Source organism: Helicoverpa zea, chromosome 13 (genome assembly GCF_022581195.2).
Source record: "Helicoverpa zea isolate HzStark_Cry1AcR chromosome 13, ilHelZeax1.1, whole genome shotgun sequence".
Taxonomy (NCBI): Eukaryota; Metazoa; Arthropoda; class Insecta; order Lepidoptera; family Noctuidae; genus Helicoverpa; species Helicoverpa zea.
In genome coordinates this window covers 12,118,766-12,135,506 of record NC_061464.1, presented here as the reverse complement: position 1 = coordinate 12,135,506, position 16,741 = coordinate 12,118,766, and the positions used below count along the sequence as shown (strand labels likewise).

Genomic DNA, 16,741 nt, shown 5'->3' with positions numbered 1-16,741 from the left:
GAATCAGTCACTGAAAAGCAACAAAAGGGCAACAGGGATTAATATTATTATAATTGATCTAGTACTTCGGTTATCTGTGGAATGGGGTAAGTTTCCCCTATTGTTATATCATTTATTTTTTCTGTAGTCGATAACGACTCTCCATTTGCATTGTCCTGAAGCATCCAGTTTTTTGGGGACTACCCAAATAGGCGAAGACCAGGGTGAGTTCGAAGGTATAATTATTTTTTGATCTAGCCTTTTATTAATTTGACTCTCCAATTCCTTTTTATGACATTCGGGCATGCGCCTAACAAAAATAGATTAGCAAGTTGACAGTTCAATACAAAACCTGTCATATTAACTTATGTATGCTAACTTGCTAATATATTTTTGTTAGGCGCAAAAACTCATTTTTTTTTATATCTTTTTATCCACGGAATCGATTTGGTCTAAAATTTAATTCTGGAGGGTAGCAATTAGGTAGCAACTCTGGGTGAAAAAAAAAGTCAATACTTTTGCGCCGTTTCTTCACACTGGGAAAAGTGACAGCCATCCTGATATCAGAATGGCTGTCACCTTAGGATGCTGAATATCTTCAAAACCACGAGGCTAACAATTGGTAGCAACTAAGGGTAGCTGGTAGCAATTAGGTAACAACTCTCTATATGTATTTCGAGAGGATCGGTGATTTATGACGGCAGTCCTGACGCAGACGATTTAGTGCTAAATTCACAAGCTTAGCGCTACGCTGTTTTTTGCCATCTCCCATTTTATAATAATATTGTTGTAGATTGGAATTTCATTACTGTACTTTTCTCTGTAATTTTGCAATTTTCGATTCATACATTTTTTGAATGGAGCCAAAATTAGTTGTGACTTCTCTCTTTAAGTCATTCGTAAGAATTTTGATGTCGTTTTTTAATAAATTCGGCTGACACTCAAGGCTTATGTCCTTTTATCATTTGAACGTTGTCACTTTCATTTATCAATTTAACTGCACCACCACACTGGCCATGTCTTTTATTCACACACACTAGAGTTTTGATTTTTTCTATGAATATTTTACGCAAATCCGGCGTGCAACAATTTTTTTTCATTAAGTCTATTTTTAACTATGTATATCGTAATTATTCCGCACGAGCCCTTGCGAGGGACCTTAGCTCGTCATTGTGAGATGTAGTTTATTATAAATGTATATTATATATATGTTACCGTAAGATTACAAACATCGTTAGATTACAATCTATCTCGAGAGATTGTAAACTGTCGAATTATTGTGAACCGTAACATCTGATTGCAATTTAACGCATTATTTTTCGCTATATTATAATCTATCGATGAGAAATTGTCAAATTGTCAACTGTCCGAAAGCTCTCTCTGATTGGTCAGTCTTTTTGTAAGATCGACCAATCACGACCAGCCGTTCTGTTCCCATGGAGTTCCCGTAGAGTTAGGAATGAAATAGAGGTGTCAGTTAAATAAAATAAATGCTCTTCAAAAATTCTTCAAGTATTAAATTTATATAAAAATAACTCTTATAAAAATACAGTTAGGTATTTTGTCTTCAAATACAAACTAATATTTAAAAATAAAATAAAAGGGGTGCTAATTAAACAGGCTTCTTTTTAATATCATTATTCGCCCCCAAAAATGTATGTTGCCTTCTAAATTACTAAGTCAGCCACAATTAATAAACCGTCGAGCATCTAAATAATACTATCTTAGCCACGAGTTATCTTCCACTCTAAATACAACTCAGCATGATGGTTATTTTTTTGCATCTAAATTTGTAGCATGCAATCTAACAGTAAACTTCTTAAATACTATTAAATGACATCATAAAAATATTTATTTACCTTCTAATTTTTTAACTCGTACCTACTGAGTTTTTTGTTTAAAATATAACACATCCCATATTAATTGACCCAGCATGGAAGTAAGCATGCAACATGCAGCAAGCATAACTTCTGTCACGGCTCCGGCGCTGCGGGGCTCCGGCGGTCCCATGCGAGCTTATCGTCGCAGATGGTTTTCACGCTCACCACCGCAGCTTCGGCTTGCTGGCCGGCTCCGCCGGCCAGCCTCAGCCGCGGCGGCGAGCGCTGAAACTACCTGCGCCTCAGCTCGCAGGCCGCCTCGCCCCTCTGCGCCTACGCGGTTTTGAATTGCACTCTAGGGGTAGGGCAGACAAGACTACGTGGAGTCGGTTTTGCAGCGATTCGTTTTCGTCACTAACTTCAATTTTTAATACAATTTTTAATTGTGTGTAATTTGAGTCTTAAAAATTAAGTACAATTTTTGATTTAAACCGTCACTTATTTTTGCACGTCAAAGAGCTGTGACACCGGGAGTTGCAAAGAACATTGTCTTTTTTGACGTTCTACCAATCAGCGCGCAAGATGCATTCCGTTCTACGCCAGTTGACAATTTGACCGCTCTACATCGCTCTCGATCTTACAAAAAGACTGACCAATCAGGGAGAGCTTTCGGACAGTTGACAATTTGACAATTTCTCATCGATAGATTATAATATAGCGAAAAATAATGCGTTAAATTGCAATCAGGTGTTACGGTTTACAATAATTCGACAGTTTATAATCTCTCGAGATAGATTGTAATCTAACGATGTTTGTAATCTTACGGTGACATATATAAGTCTTTTTGATTTTTTGGATGTTTGTACATAATAAATTTGAAAATTTTAAGCTACCAATATCTATCCCAACAATATCCTAAAAGTCTGCTTCTTAGTCCTAGTGCTTTAGCTGTGGAGAAAAACCAGCTAAGTACGAGGCAGCCTAACATTTAAGTACCTATTTCAAGATCAGTCTCTTAAACACAGCTATATAAAAATCTCTTATTCTATTTAATCGGAAATAATCAGTCGGAAATATCTAGAATCTAGAAAATAATATCGTACGTCGATCCGTAATATAGACATTATACCCTTGCACCAATATCGCCCAGACCTACTCATCTTCTAAAGTCTTCATAATTTCTTCAGAATTATTAAAGTAATTTAAACTCATTTCCGAACCTCTTCGGCTTGGGATCGGAGCTGCATTTGGAGTAAAACACAGTTTGGATTTTTTTATTGTGCACACCATATTTTTATCATCTGTCTTTTTTTTCTTTGTAAGAATACGATTCGATGTAACTCTTTCATCAGATAATATTTTGACATTGAACTCCTTTTTAGCCTCTTGCTTGATTACTTGTTGAATCTTTGTTCTAACATATTTGTCTACATTTGTGTGTTGTTCCGTTTCTGTCTGTTCTATCAAAATTTCTTCTCTTTCAACAAATAGATCATCCTCTTAAACAACAAGCATCGATTCTATATCCTTGTCATGAATCACATCCATAGTGGAAGTGCTAGCACTACTTATTGATGGATTCAGAGGTATTTGAGTATTTAGGGACAAAGGAATGAAGTTTTCAATAATGCGACTGTTTGAAGATTGCGGTTTGGATTTTTTACCTGATCCTTTTTTTTCGGAATTGATACAATATTGCTTGTAGTTTGTTGCTTATCTTCTTCGGATCTATTTTCATTATTTAATTCATCCGGACACACACTTCTACCAGCTACACAACATTTAATTTCTTTTTCTTCTTTGGTTCAGTAGCCCCACTCTGTCACAACCCTGGCCACTCAATTTGAAGAATGTTCGGACAAGGTTACGAGTGTGAGTAATAGTAAAATAACATATATTTTTTATAAAGGGAGTGCTTTAGACTATCGAAACTCGGTATACTGTCTATTAGATCGTAACCTCTGTCTCTCAACTTTGCCTCGTGTCTGTTGTATAATTGTGGCATCGGGACATCTGTGCTTGCTGCCTCATTTTTTTAAACTTAAAACTGTTTCGGCTATTTCGTTTTTCTCGAAGTTAGGTTGGCAAGAGTGCTCTTTTTCTTTCATTATTTGCATGTCCTGATAAAAATAATATAAAAAATGATATAGCAAATATTATTAACAATTTTATTTTATTTTTTTTTGCCCATAGGGCAGGCAAAAGTCTTTCGACCATACTGCCTAGTCTTTCGTAGGTATTTATTTCTTTCGTAATATTTTTTAAAAAAATTTGTCATACGTGTTTAATTCATGTCAAATCAATAATTTTTTGTCAAGTCATTGTCTTCTTTTATTAATCCAGGTTTTTTTCCTAATCCAGCCGTTAAAGGCATAATTTCATGTCAAGTCATATCAATTTTTTTTTTTTAGACAGTGTCAACGTATTTTTTACGTCAAGTTGATGTTATTTAAAGGTTTCACCTTTTTCCCCTATTCATATGCTATTATTTATTTATATACACCATAAATTAGACAAATATAATAGAATATTTTAAAAAACTATATATAAATTATATATACAAAGGTAGTGCTAACTTTTATGAACATTTAAATGTCATTAACTGTTTCCAATATGAATCTGTACAAATATATATAAGTTGAAGCATTCATAAGCAACTCCTGTAGGCTAAGCGGGACCATTTCAGGATTTTTGTAAATTTTTAAAAGCTCATCCGACAACACAAGGCGCTGAATGTTGAAAGACGAACACTCAAAAAAGATGTGATGTAGTGTTTGAACCTTTTGCAATTGACAATAATCACAATATGCTGAGCTGACCATTTTGAGACGATAAAGGTGATAATTTAATCTGCAATGACCAAAACGCATACGACAAATAATTGAATAAAATTTCCTATTTAAAAAACTGTTATTTTTACAGAACCAAGGTACAGTATTAACTTGGACATCGAGAGTATTAAACCATGAACCCACATTTTCATTGTGCACACAATTATATGAATGTCTCCCCCACGCTTCACACATGCGTTGCATTAAGAGACTAACTACATCTGTGTAAGGTATGGAAACACTTTTATCGCTGCTGGGAATTGAATCCTCTAGTTCGACAATTTTTTTGGCGAGATAGTCTGCTTTTTCATTTCCTTTAACGCCAATATCAGATGGTACCCATACAAATTGAACTTCAATATTTGACTCAATCAATTGTACCCACATTTCCTTAATCAAATGAATAATGTAGTTAGTGTTAGCATGGAATTTATTATTTGCTATATTTTGTAGGACACTCATGCTATCACTTATTATGACCCATTTACTAGACTCTAAATTGGATTTTTTTATATGTTTCAGTGCACTCAAGATTGCAACAGCTTCAGCTGTAAAAATACTGGCATTTTTGTCAATTTTCATGCCTATACCGATATTAGAAGTAGGCTCATAAATAGCAAAAGAAGCCGCTCTATCATTCTTGGAACCATCAGTATATACAAATTTGTGATCTGACCACTCTGACAACATATTATACACATCCTCTTTAGAAGACAATTCTTTTCTCTTCTTTATAATGACAGTTATAGCTGGAAATTTACTACTAAATGAACCTTCATAACAAGGCAGGATATGTTTTGATTGATGAATGTTAATATTTTCAATAAAAGCTTTAAATTTTTTAAGACTTTGTAATATATAAAAAGGTTTTAAAGTAGTATGTGTAGCTAAATGTACAAGATTGTTTAAAAGACTATTACCAGAAACACTATAAAGCTTCAGAAAGAATCTTTCCAATAAGAAATCAAAACGAATAGCTAGAGGTGCAACATTACATTCAATCTGCAAAGCGTTCACAGGAGTACTTCTGAATGCCCCAGTAATAACCCGCAAACATTTGTTTTGCAAAATATTTAAACTATTTACATGTTTTGAATCTGCAGCAAAGCAATAAAAACCATATTCAAAGTGACTACGTACTAAAGATTTATATAATAATAATAATATTTTTGGGTCTGCTCCCCAGTAAGTTCCACTCAAGGATTTTAAAACATTAAAACCTCTATTTGCTTTGGCAACAATATTCCTAATGTAATTACTCCAGGACAAATTGTGTGTAAATATAACTCCCAAAAATCTAACTTCAAGAGAGCTGGGTAATGCACAATTATGATACAACACAGCGGGTAAATTATGATTCCGCTTACCGAAAACGACTACTTTGGACTTTAATGGATTGATAGTGAGATCAAGGTAAGAGAAGTAATTGTGCAAATGTGTTAATGCAACATTGACTGTCTCAACTACTTGCGAAATGTTCTTCCCAGATGAATAAACCACAAGATCATCTGCAAACTGTAGATTTTTAACTTGAGCCCCTAAAATTAAATTTAATCTATGTATATACAATATAAATATTAAAGGTGACAATATTCCACCTTGACAAACTCCCTTAGCCGATAGTCTAGGACCATAAAGGTGCCTATTAAATTTTACGAATACTTCCCTATTATTAAGGAAATTTGATAGCCAATTAATGATTTTTCCCGGAATCCCTATCTGTGATAACCCATCACATAGAATATCTATATTTACACTATTAAATGCACCTGCAACATCAAAGAACACTCCAACCAGATTTTCATTTGCTGTTATGGATTTATAAATATCAAGCTGCAGTTGACAAATACTTTCACGAGCGGAACGATTCCTACGAAAACCAAATTGATTTGATGGTAAGATACTATTTTTTTCTATATAAAATTCTAAGCGTTGTTTTAACAGTTGTTCAAACAATTTACCAACACAAGAAGTAAGAGCTATGGGGCGATAAGAATCGGGACACATCTTAGTTTTATCAGGTTTTAGAATGGGTACTAGGCAATCAACCTTCCAATTATGGGGTATAATATCATTTTCCCATAACAAATTCAAAATTTGTAGAAATAATTTTAAACCTGAAATATTAAGTTTTTTGAAAAGTATATACGGCATTCCGTCAAGACCACATGTGGTATCTCTTCTGGAAGTTATAGCCGCCATCAACTCTTGCAATGTAAAGGGATCAAGCATGTAGCAATTACTAGAATTACAACCAGAAGTGAAAATTTTTTCACTTGATGGAACAAAATCTGGTGTAGGTATATTTTTTAAGAAAATCTAAAATCCATGTATCGTCTTCATGACCACTGACATTGTATGTTTTATTATATTTGCGCATAAATTTCCATATTATTGATATCGGTGTAGATCTATTAAAAGTTTCACAAAGGGAAAACCAACTTTTTTGCCTTTCCGTTTTTAAAACCAGTTTTTTAACTGCCCGTAACCTTTTAAATTGCAAATAAGTTTCTTCGGATGGATTATTTTTAAATTCCACATATGCGTTTCTGAAGTTTATTACAGCTTCCGCGCACTTTTGATTCCACCAAGGAAGCGAAGGTCGCTTATTACTTCTAATGCAACAAGATCTATTGGAAGAATGTGCAGAACTGACTATAGAATTGGCGGCTGCTGTACGCAAAATGCTACAAAATCTAAGATATGTGTCAGTAATACATAAACTGTCGATTTCAAAATCATATAGCAATTCATCAACACTACTGGTATATCTCTTCCAATCTACCAATTTGTAATTTGGATAAACAGGCAAATGCTCAACATTAGAAGAATAATGACTGTTGTTAATGTAACTATTATTGCTAATCACTGCTTTTATGATTACAGGGATGTGATAACTGCTACCAAGAGGACAATCATGTACGTTCCATTCACAATTCAGCGCTAAAGATGATGAAACTAATGTCAAATCCAACGCATTAGGACGCCAAGTCAAGGAGCCAACAGTAGTTGGTTGACCATCATTGAGCAGAACCAAATTATTATCATCAATAACCTGTAGAATACTGCGCCCACGCACAGAGTCCGAGCCACAGCCCCAAGATGTGTGATGAGCATTAAAATCACAGCCAATATGAAAGGTTCAGGAATAGATTTTATTAATAGATCCAATTTTTCCTTTGAGAATTGCGGATTACAATTCAAAGGACTATATAGACTGACTATACATAACTCTTTGTTATTTACTTTTATTTTAACACAAATATTTTGTAATGAGTTATCACAGAAGGTTTTAATTTGAGTATAATTAATACTTTTATGAATAATTATTGCAACACCATTATGTTTGTTACCAATATCATTTCTTTCAATATTATAATGTTTAATTTTAAAATCGTGTTGCGGTTTTAACCACGTTTCACTAATGATTGCCAGATGAATATTGTGTCTATAAAGAAAGTCAATAAATATATGTTTGTTACTATTTAAGCTTTGTGCATTCCATTGGACAATATTTAATTCCGAAATATCCATTAACAGGCAGAAGAAAATTTATCACATAAAGTTGATTTGAGAGCCTCTTTAATCGACATTGAATTAATTTGTGTTTGTTTATTGCTTAATATTTTCGTAAGTGTTTCCACTAATGTATTTATAAATTTGTCTGATTTCATAAGATTATTTATTTGCGTGTAAATATTGCGTGCCGTTAGAGCTGGGAATGAATTCACATTAAAAAGGTCTGAATAAGTGGCGTTTCGAGATTTTATTTTATTTTCCTCTACCTGCTGTTTTTTAATTGGACAAGCTGAAGATATTGCAATGTGATTGCCCTTGCAATTTGCACATTTGGCATCCTGCGGAGCAACGTTACATTTTTTAAAATTGTGTTGCTCAGAACAGATCGAGCAGACTTCCGAGTTTTTACAAAATTTGGCGATATGCCCATATCGCATGCATTTAAGGCATTGCTTAACAGGAGGGATATATTTATTTACCTCATGCCGCCAAGAATCCAAATATATGTACTGCGGTAAGATGGTTGAGGCAAAAGTAACCGCTACTGCCTGCGTAGGAACGAAAGAGAACTTACCTCCATCACCTCTTACCCTGCGCATGAAACGCCTGACCTGGATGACATTTTTTGAACTACCAATCAACGAAAAAATTTCTTTATTTGCCATATCAACTGGTACTGAGGTGAGTACTCCAGTGACCTCAGTATCACCAGCAGGAATAGACGCTCTGAGCGATAATTGCTCCAGCAGTTTTTTGTTCTTCAGGAACATATTTGCGTTGTTCGGTAAGTCGAAAGTGACGCCAACCTTGTATCTATGAATGCTTCGCAAGTGCATCACCCCAGACACACCATGCTCCCGTATGCCCTTAGATAGAGCCATACGATCTTTGTCAGTAAATGTCCTGCCTTCGTCAATATGGTTTAAGAAGACAACCAACTCCGCCTTCTTAGGCCCTGTTCCCACTACGCCGGACCGGCAGACCTGCCGGAAACCGGACACCGGACAGAGTGTTCACATTACATCGGATCCCGGAAGAAATTCAGACAGTCAAGTACTTACCTCAGTTGAATTTGGACCTGCGCGCACAATGGACGACGAAATTGTTGTGTTGTGGTGGTATCTTAATAGAAGGCAAAATAAAAGAAAACATTGGGTACACCCTATTTTACGGGAAAGATTTTCACTTGGAACATTTGAAACATTAATGGGTGAACTTAGAAGAGACGAATCAAAGTTCTTCAATTATTTTCGAATGACAGCAACCACTTTTGACGATTTACTGGGACGACTAGACATAAGAGTACGAGATACAAGTTTCAGAGAATGTATTTGCCCAGAACAAAGATTAGCCATATGTCTAAGGTAAGATTATTTTATGCACTAGATTGCGTAATAATAGTTTTGACGTAGGTACCTACTTAAGACTGAATTAATGAATGAATGTTTGCTATGTATGTTTGTTTGATGAATGTGAATATATATAATGTGTGTGTGTGGGAGGGTGTATGTATTTGATAATCATTATGAATTAAAAATGCAAATAACTTATTTATGTATTTATTTGTACTCAAACTTAAAACCCTTCAAAATCTAAGTAATCTGAGTCTTGGGAATGTATGGAATGATTACTAGATGCTGATGGCGAAGCTGGAATCGGATTCGATGACTGAGATGAAGTTGATGGTATAGATGTTGTTGCCTGTTGATTGCTACTATTATATTGCGTAGAGTATCCAGGGTGGTGTTGATCTTGCGTAGGTGTTGCCTGTTGATTGACGCTATTATGTGTGTAGTATCCAGAATACTGATCTGGTCCGGTCATCTGATTATATGAATCACGCCAATGTCCGTAATTTGGTCTCTCATTATTCCTACTTTTAATTTTTTGCAACATTGTCATGACGCTAGCTTGAAATTCTAAAGTCTCTTCGATAGTTAAAGTGTTCAAGATTGGTATAATGCCTTTGAAGAAAGACAGATGATGGTTTTCCTTTTCTGGGTTTATTCTGGAGTCCAAAAACTTTACCATCCTGTCATTTACCTCTTTATTATCAATTTTTCTTTTATCTTTAATTAAAGGTGAACGAAAATCTGATTCCATGCCTACTTCAGTCTCGGTTCTTGCTTTTTTTGAAACTGACTCATGTGGTGGTCGAGGTTCGGAGACTTTTTTCAAAAACATTAATTGCTCGTGATATAAATAATTTCGTGTCTTTTTGGCCGAAGATCCAGATTTAGACTCATCTTTTTGTTTCTTTACTGTCTTAAGCCACGAATCTCGTATATTATTCCATTTAGTTGAAACCTGTTTTCCTGAAATCAATAAAAAAATATCATAAAACAATACAATTTGTTTCTTGGTGACGTATAAAGTAATAATGTATTAACAAAAAATACTTTTTTTTTCAGATATTTAGCTTCAGGATGTTCATTCAAAGAAATACATTACTCATACAGAGTAGGCGTTTCGACAATAAGTAAACTAATAAAAGAAATGACCCACGTCATTTGGGAAAACCTAAAGACAGATTTCCTTAAGCTGCCTGATACTGAGAGAGAATGGGAGGACATCGTTTCAGGATTCGAAAGAAAAGCCAACTTTCCTCACTGTCTTGGAGCAGTAGATGGCAAACATATCAGAATTTTGAAACCAGCCAAGAGTGGTTCTATGTTCTTTAATTACAAGGAGTATTATTCTTTTGTATTAATGGCAGTTGTCGATTCAGAGTACCGATTTATTTTTATTAGTGTGGGCTCATATGGCAAGGAATGCGATTCTACTATATTAAAGGATAGTACATTTTGGCAAAAGATCAATGATGGTACTTTAAATGTACCAAAGCCTAGACCGCTTCATGAAAACTTGCACGAAGAATTACCGTTTATACTTATTGGCGATGAAGGCTTTGCTTTAACACCTAATCTCCTACGTCCATATGGAGGTACACATTTGAATACTGATAAAAAGATTTTTAACTATAGACTAAGTCGAGCAAGAAGGTATGTTGAGTGCGCTTTTGGTATTCTGGCAAATAAGTGGCGAATAATCCATCGAGCTATAGATCTGAACGTAGACACAGCAATTCAAGTAATTAAAGCTTGTACAGTCTTACATAATTTTGTAAGAGAAAAAGATGGTATAAATTTTGAAAGTTACCAAAATATAGAACATAGACAAGAACAAGAAACGACACCCATGAATCGGAATGTGTCAAGTCGAGGTGGCCCTAATGCCAACGCTATACGGACATCATTTACTAATTATTTTGTTTCGGATATTGGTTCCGTTCCGTGGCAGGCAGCAGCTATAAAATAAAATTTATCAATGCATTTACATTTTATCAATAAAACATTAAAAACTCACCGTACTGTTTTCTTTCTTTTTCATCCAGTTCATCGAAGTTTGGTTTCAGTATTAAACATACTTCACGCCATGCTGCTAACTTTAAGTTTTTGTCTTTATAGACGTCTTCGGTCTTATCCCACAGAACAGGTCTCTCTTGGACAAGCGTAATTAAAGTTTCTGCTTGAATATCCATGCTAAACGTCTACTTTTACCAGAAAATGCGAGCCGAATGACGTGAGTGGAACACGGGCGGGGCGAGGGGAGCACGAGCGGGGCGAGCGGGGGACAGATACCGGCACAAACTCGTTCACATTACTCCGGGCCCGGTCGTTCTGCCGGCAATTCGTAGTGACAAAACGCTCGGTAAAAATGCCGGGCTCGGCAAAAATGCCGGACCCGGGATAATGTGAATAGCTTCATATAAATTGTACAGCCACTAGCCCTTCCGGCAGATTTACCGGCGCGGCAGATCTGCCGGTCCGGCGTAGTGGGAACCGGGCCTTACAGTCTTCCGGATACTTCCGTGCGTAGCCTTTTACTTTATAAATGGCATATTTATCTTTAGACTCCTCGACTTTCGAGTTGGAGCATGCCGACACCACCGAAAGTTCAGAGTCCGAATCTGTGGACTCAGGCCGATTCACATCTGGAGGGACATCTATGAGATTATCCTTCCGCCGCCTCTTCTTCCCCATATTTACAACTATTTATTTATTTAAAACTATTTATTTACACTGTATTCACACTATTATTTACAAATATAGTCCCGAAAAAACCTAAAATTTTAATTTTAATTTGCTTCAAAATTAAAAAGCGCGCCTTTCCACTTCAATGGTTTTCCCGCCTTTCTATTATCAACAATAAAGTAAAGCATACATAGACAATTTCAATAAGTACTTATAAGGGTGAGTCTCCACTGACGTTAAGTTGGGGGATGGAGTGCAGAGTCTTTTCATTGAAGCAGAGTGGAGCGGAGCTGAGTTCCACTCTCACTCTAAAATGTAGTATATCAGTACATTTAGTCACATTAATGTGAAACAGAGGGAGATTACGAGCACTATGATTGACCAATTCACGGTCCACTCCTCTGCACTCCACACAGCGCCGCGTCAGTGGAAACGCACACTAATACTATTCATACAATCGTACCTTATTAACTGTAACAGATCCATAACATTTGAGTTTTTTTAATTTAATATTATAACATTTACTATACCCACAAACAAATCTACAAACGGAGAAAAAAGTAATCGACACATAGGTATAATGACCCATATTCCATTTTTTTATGTACACTGCTGTGTTTTCTAAATAAACCACTGAAAAACTCACTTTTCCTAGGCTAAAAGCACTAGGAACAAAACTTTTTGCAGTTGTTAAAAGTTTTTCACGCGTCTCGCGCGAATCACAAGAATGCAATGGCGCCGGTTGAAAATTTGGCGGTAAAGTATGACAGACAGCCTTGTGGTGACAGAAATTGGGAGGATATTCTCGATTTGTATACAGATATGACTGATATTCTCGATATTTTCACAGTATCATAGGACTGCTTCTTCACATCATTGCTGTGTTTTCGAAGACATATAATAAGTTCTAGCAGAAGCATGGCGGGACTTTATTTTTGCACGAAGCAACATTGGGTTTATTCCCTCTAAGCCATGTACTCTCTCTCGATGCACCTCTAATGTATATACTCCATGAAAGCGAAAATGCTCACCCACATATGAGCGAGCCTGGCGAATTTGGTATGTACCACAAGCAAATAATGTTAGTTCCTCTATGGATAGCCGCGGAAAGGAGAGGGTTGTCACGTCTATGGGTACAGACCAGACACTGCGCCTGTTTAAATTATGTATTCGTTAAAAAAGGCGCTCAAATATGATTGTAACAAACTGCTCTGCATGTATATTTTCTGTAAAGGGCGGAGTAAACGCATTCAGCAGAGAAGCTGTTATTTTAAAATCTGCCTTTAAATTGCGAGATCCACGGCCAAAATATTTATGGCATTATATTTTAAAGTCTCTCTTGAAACGGCCATTCATAGCTTCTACTACCCACCTGTTAATAGTGACACAGCGTGAACGGTTGGCATCAAGAGGAGCTGTAATTGGCCGTCTTCTCTGGTTTCAGGCATATGACCTATGTATCCTTTCTGATGCAGACTATCCATGCAGTCACGAAAACCTCTAACTACAATAAAGATATCATTTTCGTTATAAAAAAATCATTAAATTCAGTTTCGTTCAATAAATCATTCATTATGGTGGCATCATTTGTAGTGGCACTATATGGTCCGCGTGCATACATGTATTATATCCATGAGAGGCACAGAGGATAAATGGCTTTATTAAATTCCTATATTTATGAAGGGAAAATCCTTTTGGAACTAGTAATTACTACTTTTTTGTGTATATGTTGCATCAGCTATTGTGATTGCAGGTTTTTGATCAGCTGGTGCATTAGGCTCACAAAAAAGGGATCGGCAATGTATGAATTTCTTGCTGCCACTTGCTCCCTTCTTAAATGAGAAAAACCAAGAAATTGTGGAACATAATCAGTTAGCAAAATATTTCTTGTTACAGACATTAATGTCTCTAGAGTCCTTCTCGGAACTTGAAACAGACATGACAAACATACAAAAAAACAGTACAATTGGCGGTCTTATCGCTAAATAGCGATTTCTTCCAGACAACCTTTTTTTTTAACAGCTTCCCCTTCAATCCAAACATAACAGTGGCCGTTGTTGTCGGAGCCTGGATGTATGCCGCAATAATAAAGCCAGAGTTGGCGTTTATAAAAGATTATGCTCGTAGGGATTCGGGGCAGTGGGAGGGTTTTTTCTAAGTCAAACGTTAAACATTCAAAATTTTCATCAGTTTTTGCTTAAATCCTCAGCTCGCTTTAAGTGTTTCGTTTTCTCTTCAATTAATTTTGTCTGTTCTTCACCAGTACTTGTTTTAATTTTGATGTTAAATGCGTCACATTTACTACAAGTATCTTTTTTCAGACCCTTGCACCGTGGGTTAAAGTATCTATAAAATATGCTTTTTAGCTTAGATAATGAGACGGGATCTTTTGTCTTCAACTATGGTCTGCGTCTTGTGTCGTCGTCTTATTAATGTCAGCACTTGTCCAGTCGTCTTTGATTTAATATTCAAACGTCGGCTTTCAGTCGTTAAGTCAATTTGTCTATGTCTCCTGAATAAATCTTCCGCCAATACAGTACGGATCTGACGATGTGATATTTTCCGGTGAAAACTGGAAAATATCACAAAACAGTTAAATATTGCTGCATTATACAATAGGTGAAAGAGTTTTTTATACCATATTCTGTTGTTGTGTGTTGTTCTGTTGTCTCGCCATACCAGAATTGCCAAATCGGATCAGTGCGTGGCGACTACTTCACCTTGTCGAAGTTCTGTCTTTGTCAGTCTTGATCGAATCAGGTACGAATTCTCGGTTAAATCTTCGTGTTCTAAAACAGTCAGTCTTTTGTTTTTTCAGGCTACGCTATGATAATGGACTATTATATAAAAAATCCATAATTACAGTATTATAGTCATAAACAATTTTGGCAGTAGCGTTCGTGGGACGGTCTCCACTATCACCAGTCATTAGTCTATTAGTTCGTCCGTCATTATCGGGTCTGTCATTTGTCTCAAAATCAGTAAATCTAGTCGCCTCGTCCCCGACTTGTCTGTGAATTCTGTACGTCAGTGTTGTCAGTAGTCGAGGTTGCTTTGTCTTTTCCACTCCCGTGCCACTTTAAAAGAGATTCGTCAATGACTATCTCTTGTGAAGGCATGTATAGGCTGGATTTTTATTATTAAAATAGTCAACAAGAGGTCGTATTTTACTAAGTCTAGTCGTGTCCCGGCAAGTCCTACTGTCGACGAAATGGAGAAATGATTTTAACAATAAAAACTGTTATAAGGCATAATTTTAGAAAAGTATGGCATAGTACCAAAACCATTCTACGTGAATTAGGCCTTTTCCTCTGGTAAACTGTAAACCTTGAGAGAGAAGAGACCTTGTAAAATGATTATAGCTAAAAAGCTAACCATTTCGTCCCTGTCAGTGGTAGACCAACGGTGAAATCGAGAATGCGGAGCTATTTTGTTTTGCTCACGCATCAATGCAATTTTTTGCTCCGCGTTCCTATTAGTCTCAACACACAGATGGTCAATAAAGTCAGTGTCAAAAGTCTTGTCGAAAACGTCAATAGCTCGAGTCTGGTCAGTCACCTCAAATGTTGGTCCTGAGGTCCCCTTGAATGTCTCACGGCGGCGTCCCAAAAAAATCGTCCTGTCCTTACTTCAAGCGGAAGTGTGTGTCGTCAGTCGCAATGTCACGAAAAGCTTGGTCATTCGCGTCGTCCTCCCTCCGCACAGACAGGTATTTGGTCCTAAAAGTTGGCCAAAAATATTTGGTACGCCTAATGGCTGTCAAACGATGTTTTATTTTAGTTTTAGCTTGGAAAAGGTAAAAAAAAAGCGTATGTAACATATACAAGCATTTATTCTTCATTTTCATCGTCTTCATCAAAACTTAAATTTAAAACGTCACTTTCTAGTAACAAATTTAAAACATCAGCCGAAAGTGACAGATTTTTTTTATTCTTCCTCTTCCTCATGCCCGTCAGGACAGGGTCGGAAGTTAAGAGGAGCCTGTTAAAAACATCTACATTGCAGGCTACCCGGGAAAATTTTCGGGCATAGTTGAGCCGGAACATCCTAATGTGTTTGTTGCGAGCTTCTGCCGCTTCTTCGGACAGTTGTCCAATGGGAAGAATAGCTTCCCTTACCACTGAAGCCCCATGACGCAACACTTTATGCAATGTCGGAGACATTGGGTAAAACTTATATAAAGAAACGTACAACTTTGCCGTTTCTTGGCAATATCTTTCAAACATCTCGCAGTTTATTTTTAAACCACAGCACAATGTGTCCAAAATCTCTTTTAATCTATAAATTAAACTTACGTCTATCCCTGTAATTATAGCTGACACTTCGAAATTTTCAAAAAAACGTCTGCTAGTGTTTCCGTCATTGGTATTTCCAAAGTTGGCTTTTGGTATATCCACCAACAGACCGAGTTTCTCCCGGAACTTATCTTGGATTTCTTTTTTTTTATTTTCCACTGCTTGCTTTTCCTCGATAGTAAGGCGAACGTTCCATTTTTTTACGGGCAATCTATAGGCCACATGTAAAATGCTCTCAAAAAATCTTATCCGAGCATGCAACA

At 36.3% G+C, this 16,741-nt stretch overlaps 2 protein-coding genes across 4 annotated transcripts in view; one reads left to right on the top strand and one right to left on the bottom strand.

Moving 5' to 3' along the window:
* Positions 1-16,741, top strand: part of LOC124635622 — a 162,968-nt gene that overhangs the window by 50,688 nt on the left and 95,539 nt on the right. The gene's annotated exons all lie outside the window — the stretch shown is intronic.
* On the bottom strand, positions 9,693-11,991 carry LOC124635631. Its single transcript, XM_047171566.1, has 2 exons — positions 11,516-11,991; positions 9,693-10,464 (listed from the first exon to the last, which is right to left on the bottom strand). The coding sequence occupies exons 1-2, from the start codon at positions 11,688-11,690 to the stop codon at positions 9,725-9,727; spliced, it is 915 nt and encodes a 304-aa protein (XP_047027522.1). The 5' UTR covers positions 11,691-11,991; the 3' UTR covers positions 9,693-9,724.

Excerpts from the sequence above, each read along its gene's own strand:
- LOC124635631 (XM_047171566.1), bottom strand. The coding sequence starts at position 11,690 with ATGGATATTCAAGCAGAAACTTTAATTACGCTTGTCCAAGAGAGACCT. Across the intron at positions 10,465-11,515 it reads AAAAGAAAGAAAACAGTACG|GAAAACAGGTTTCAACTAAA; the intron begins GTGAGTTTTTAA and ends TATTGATTTCAG.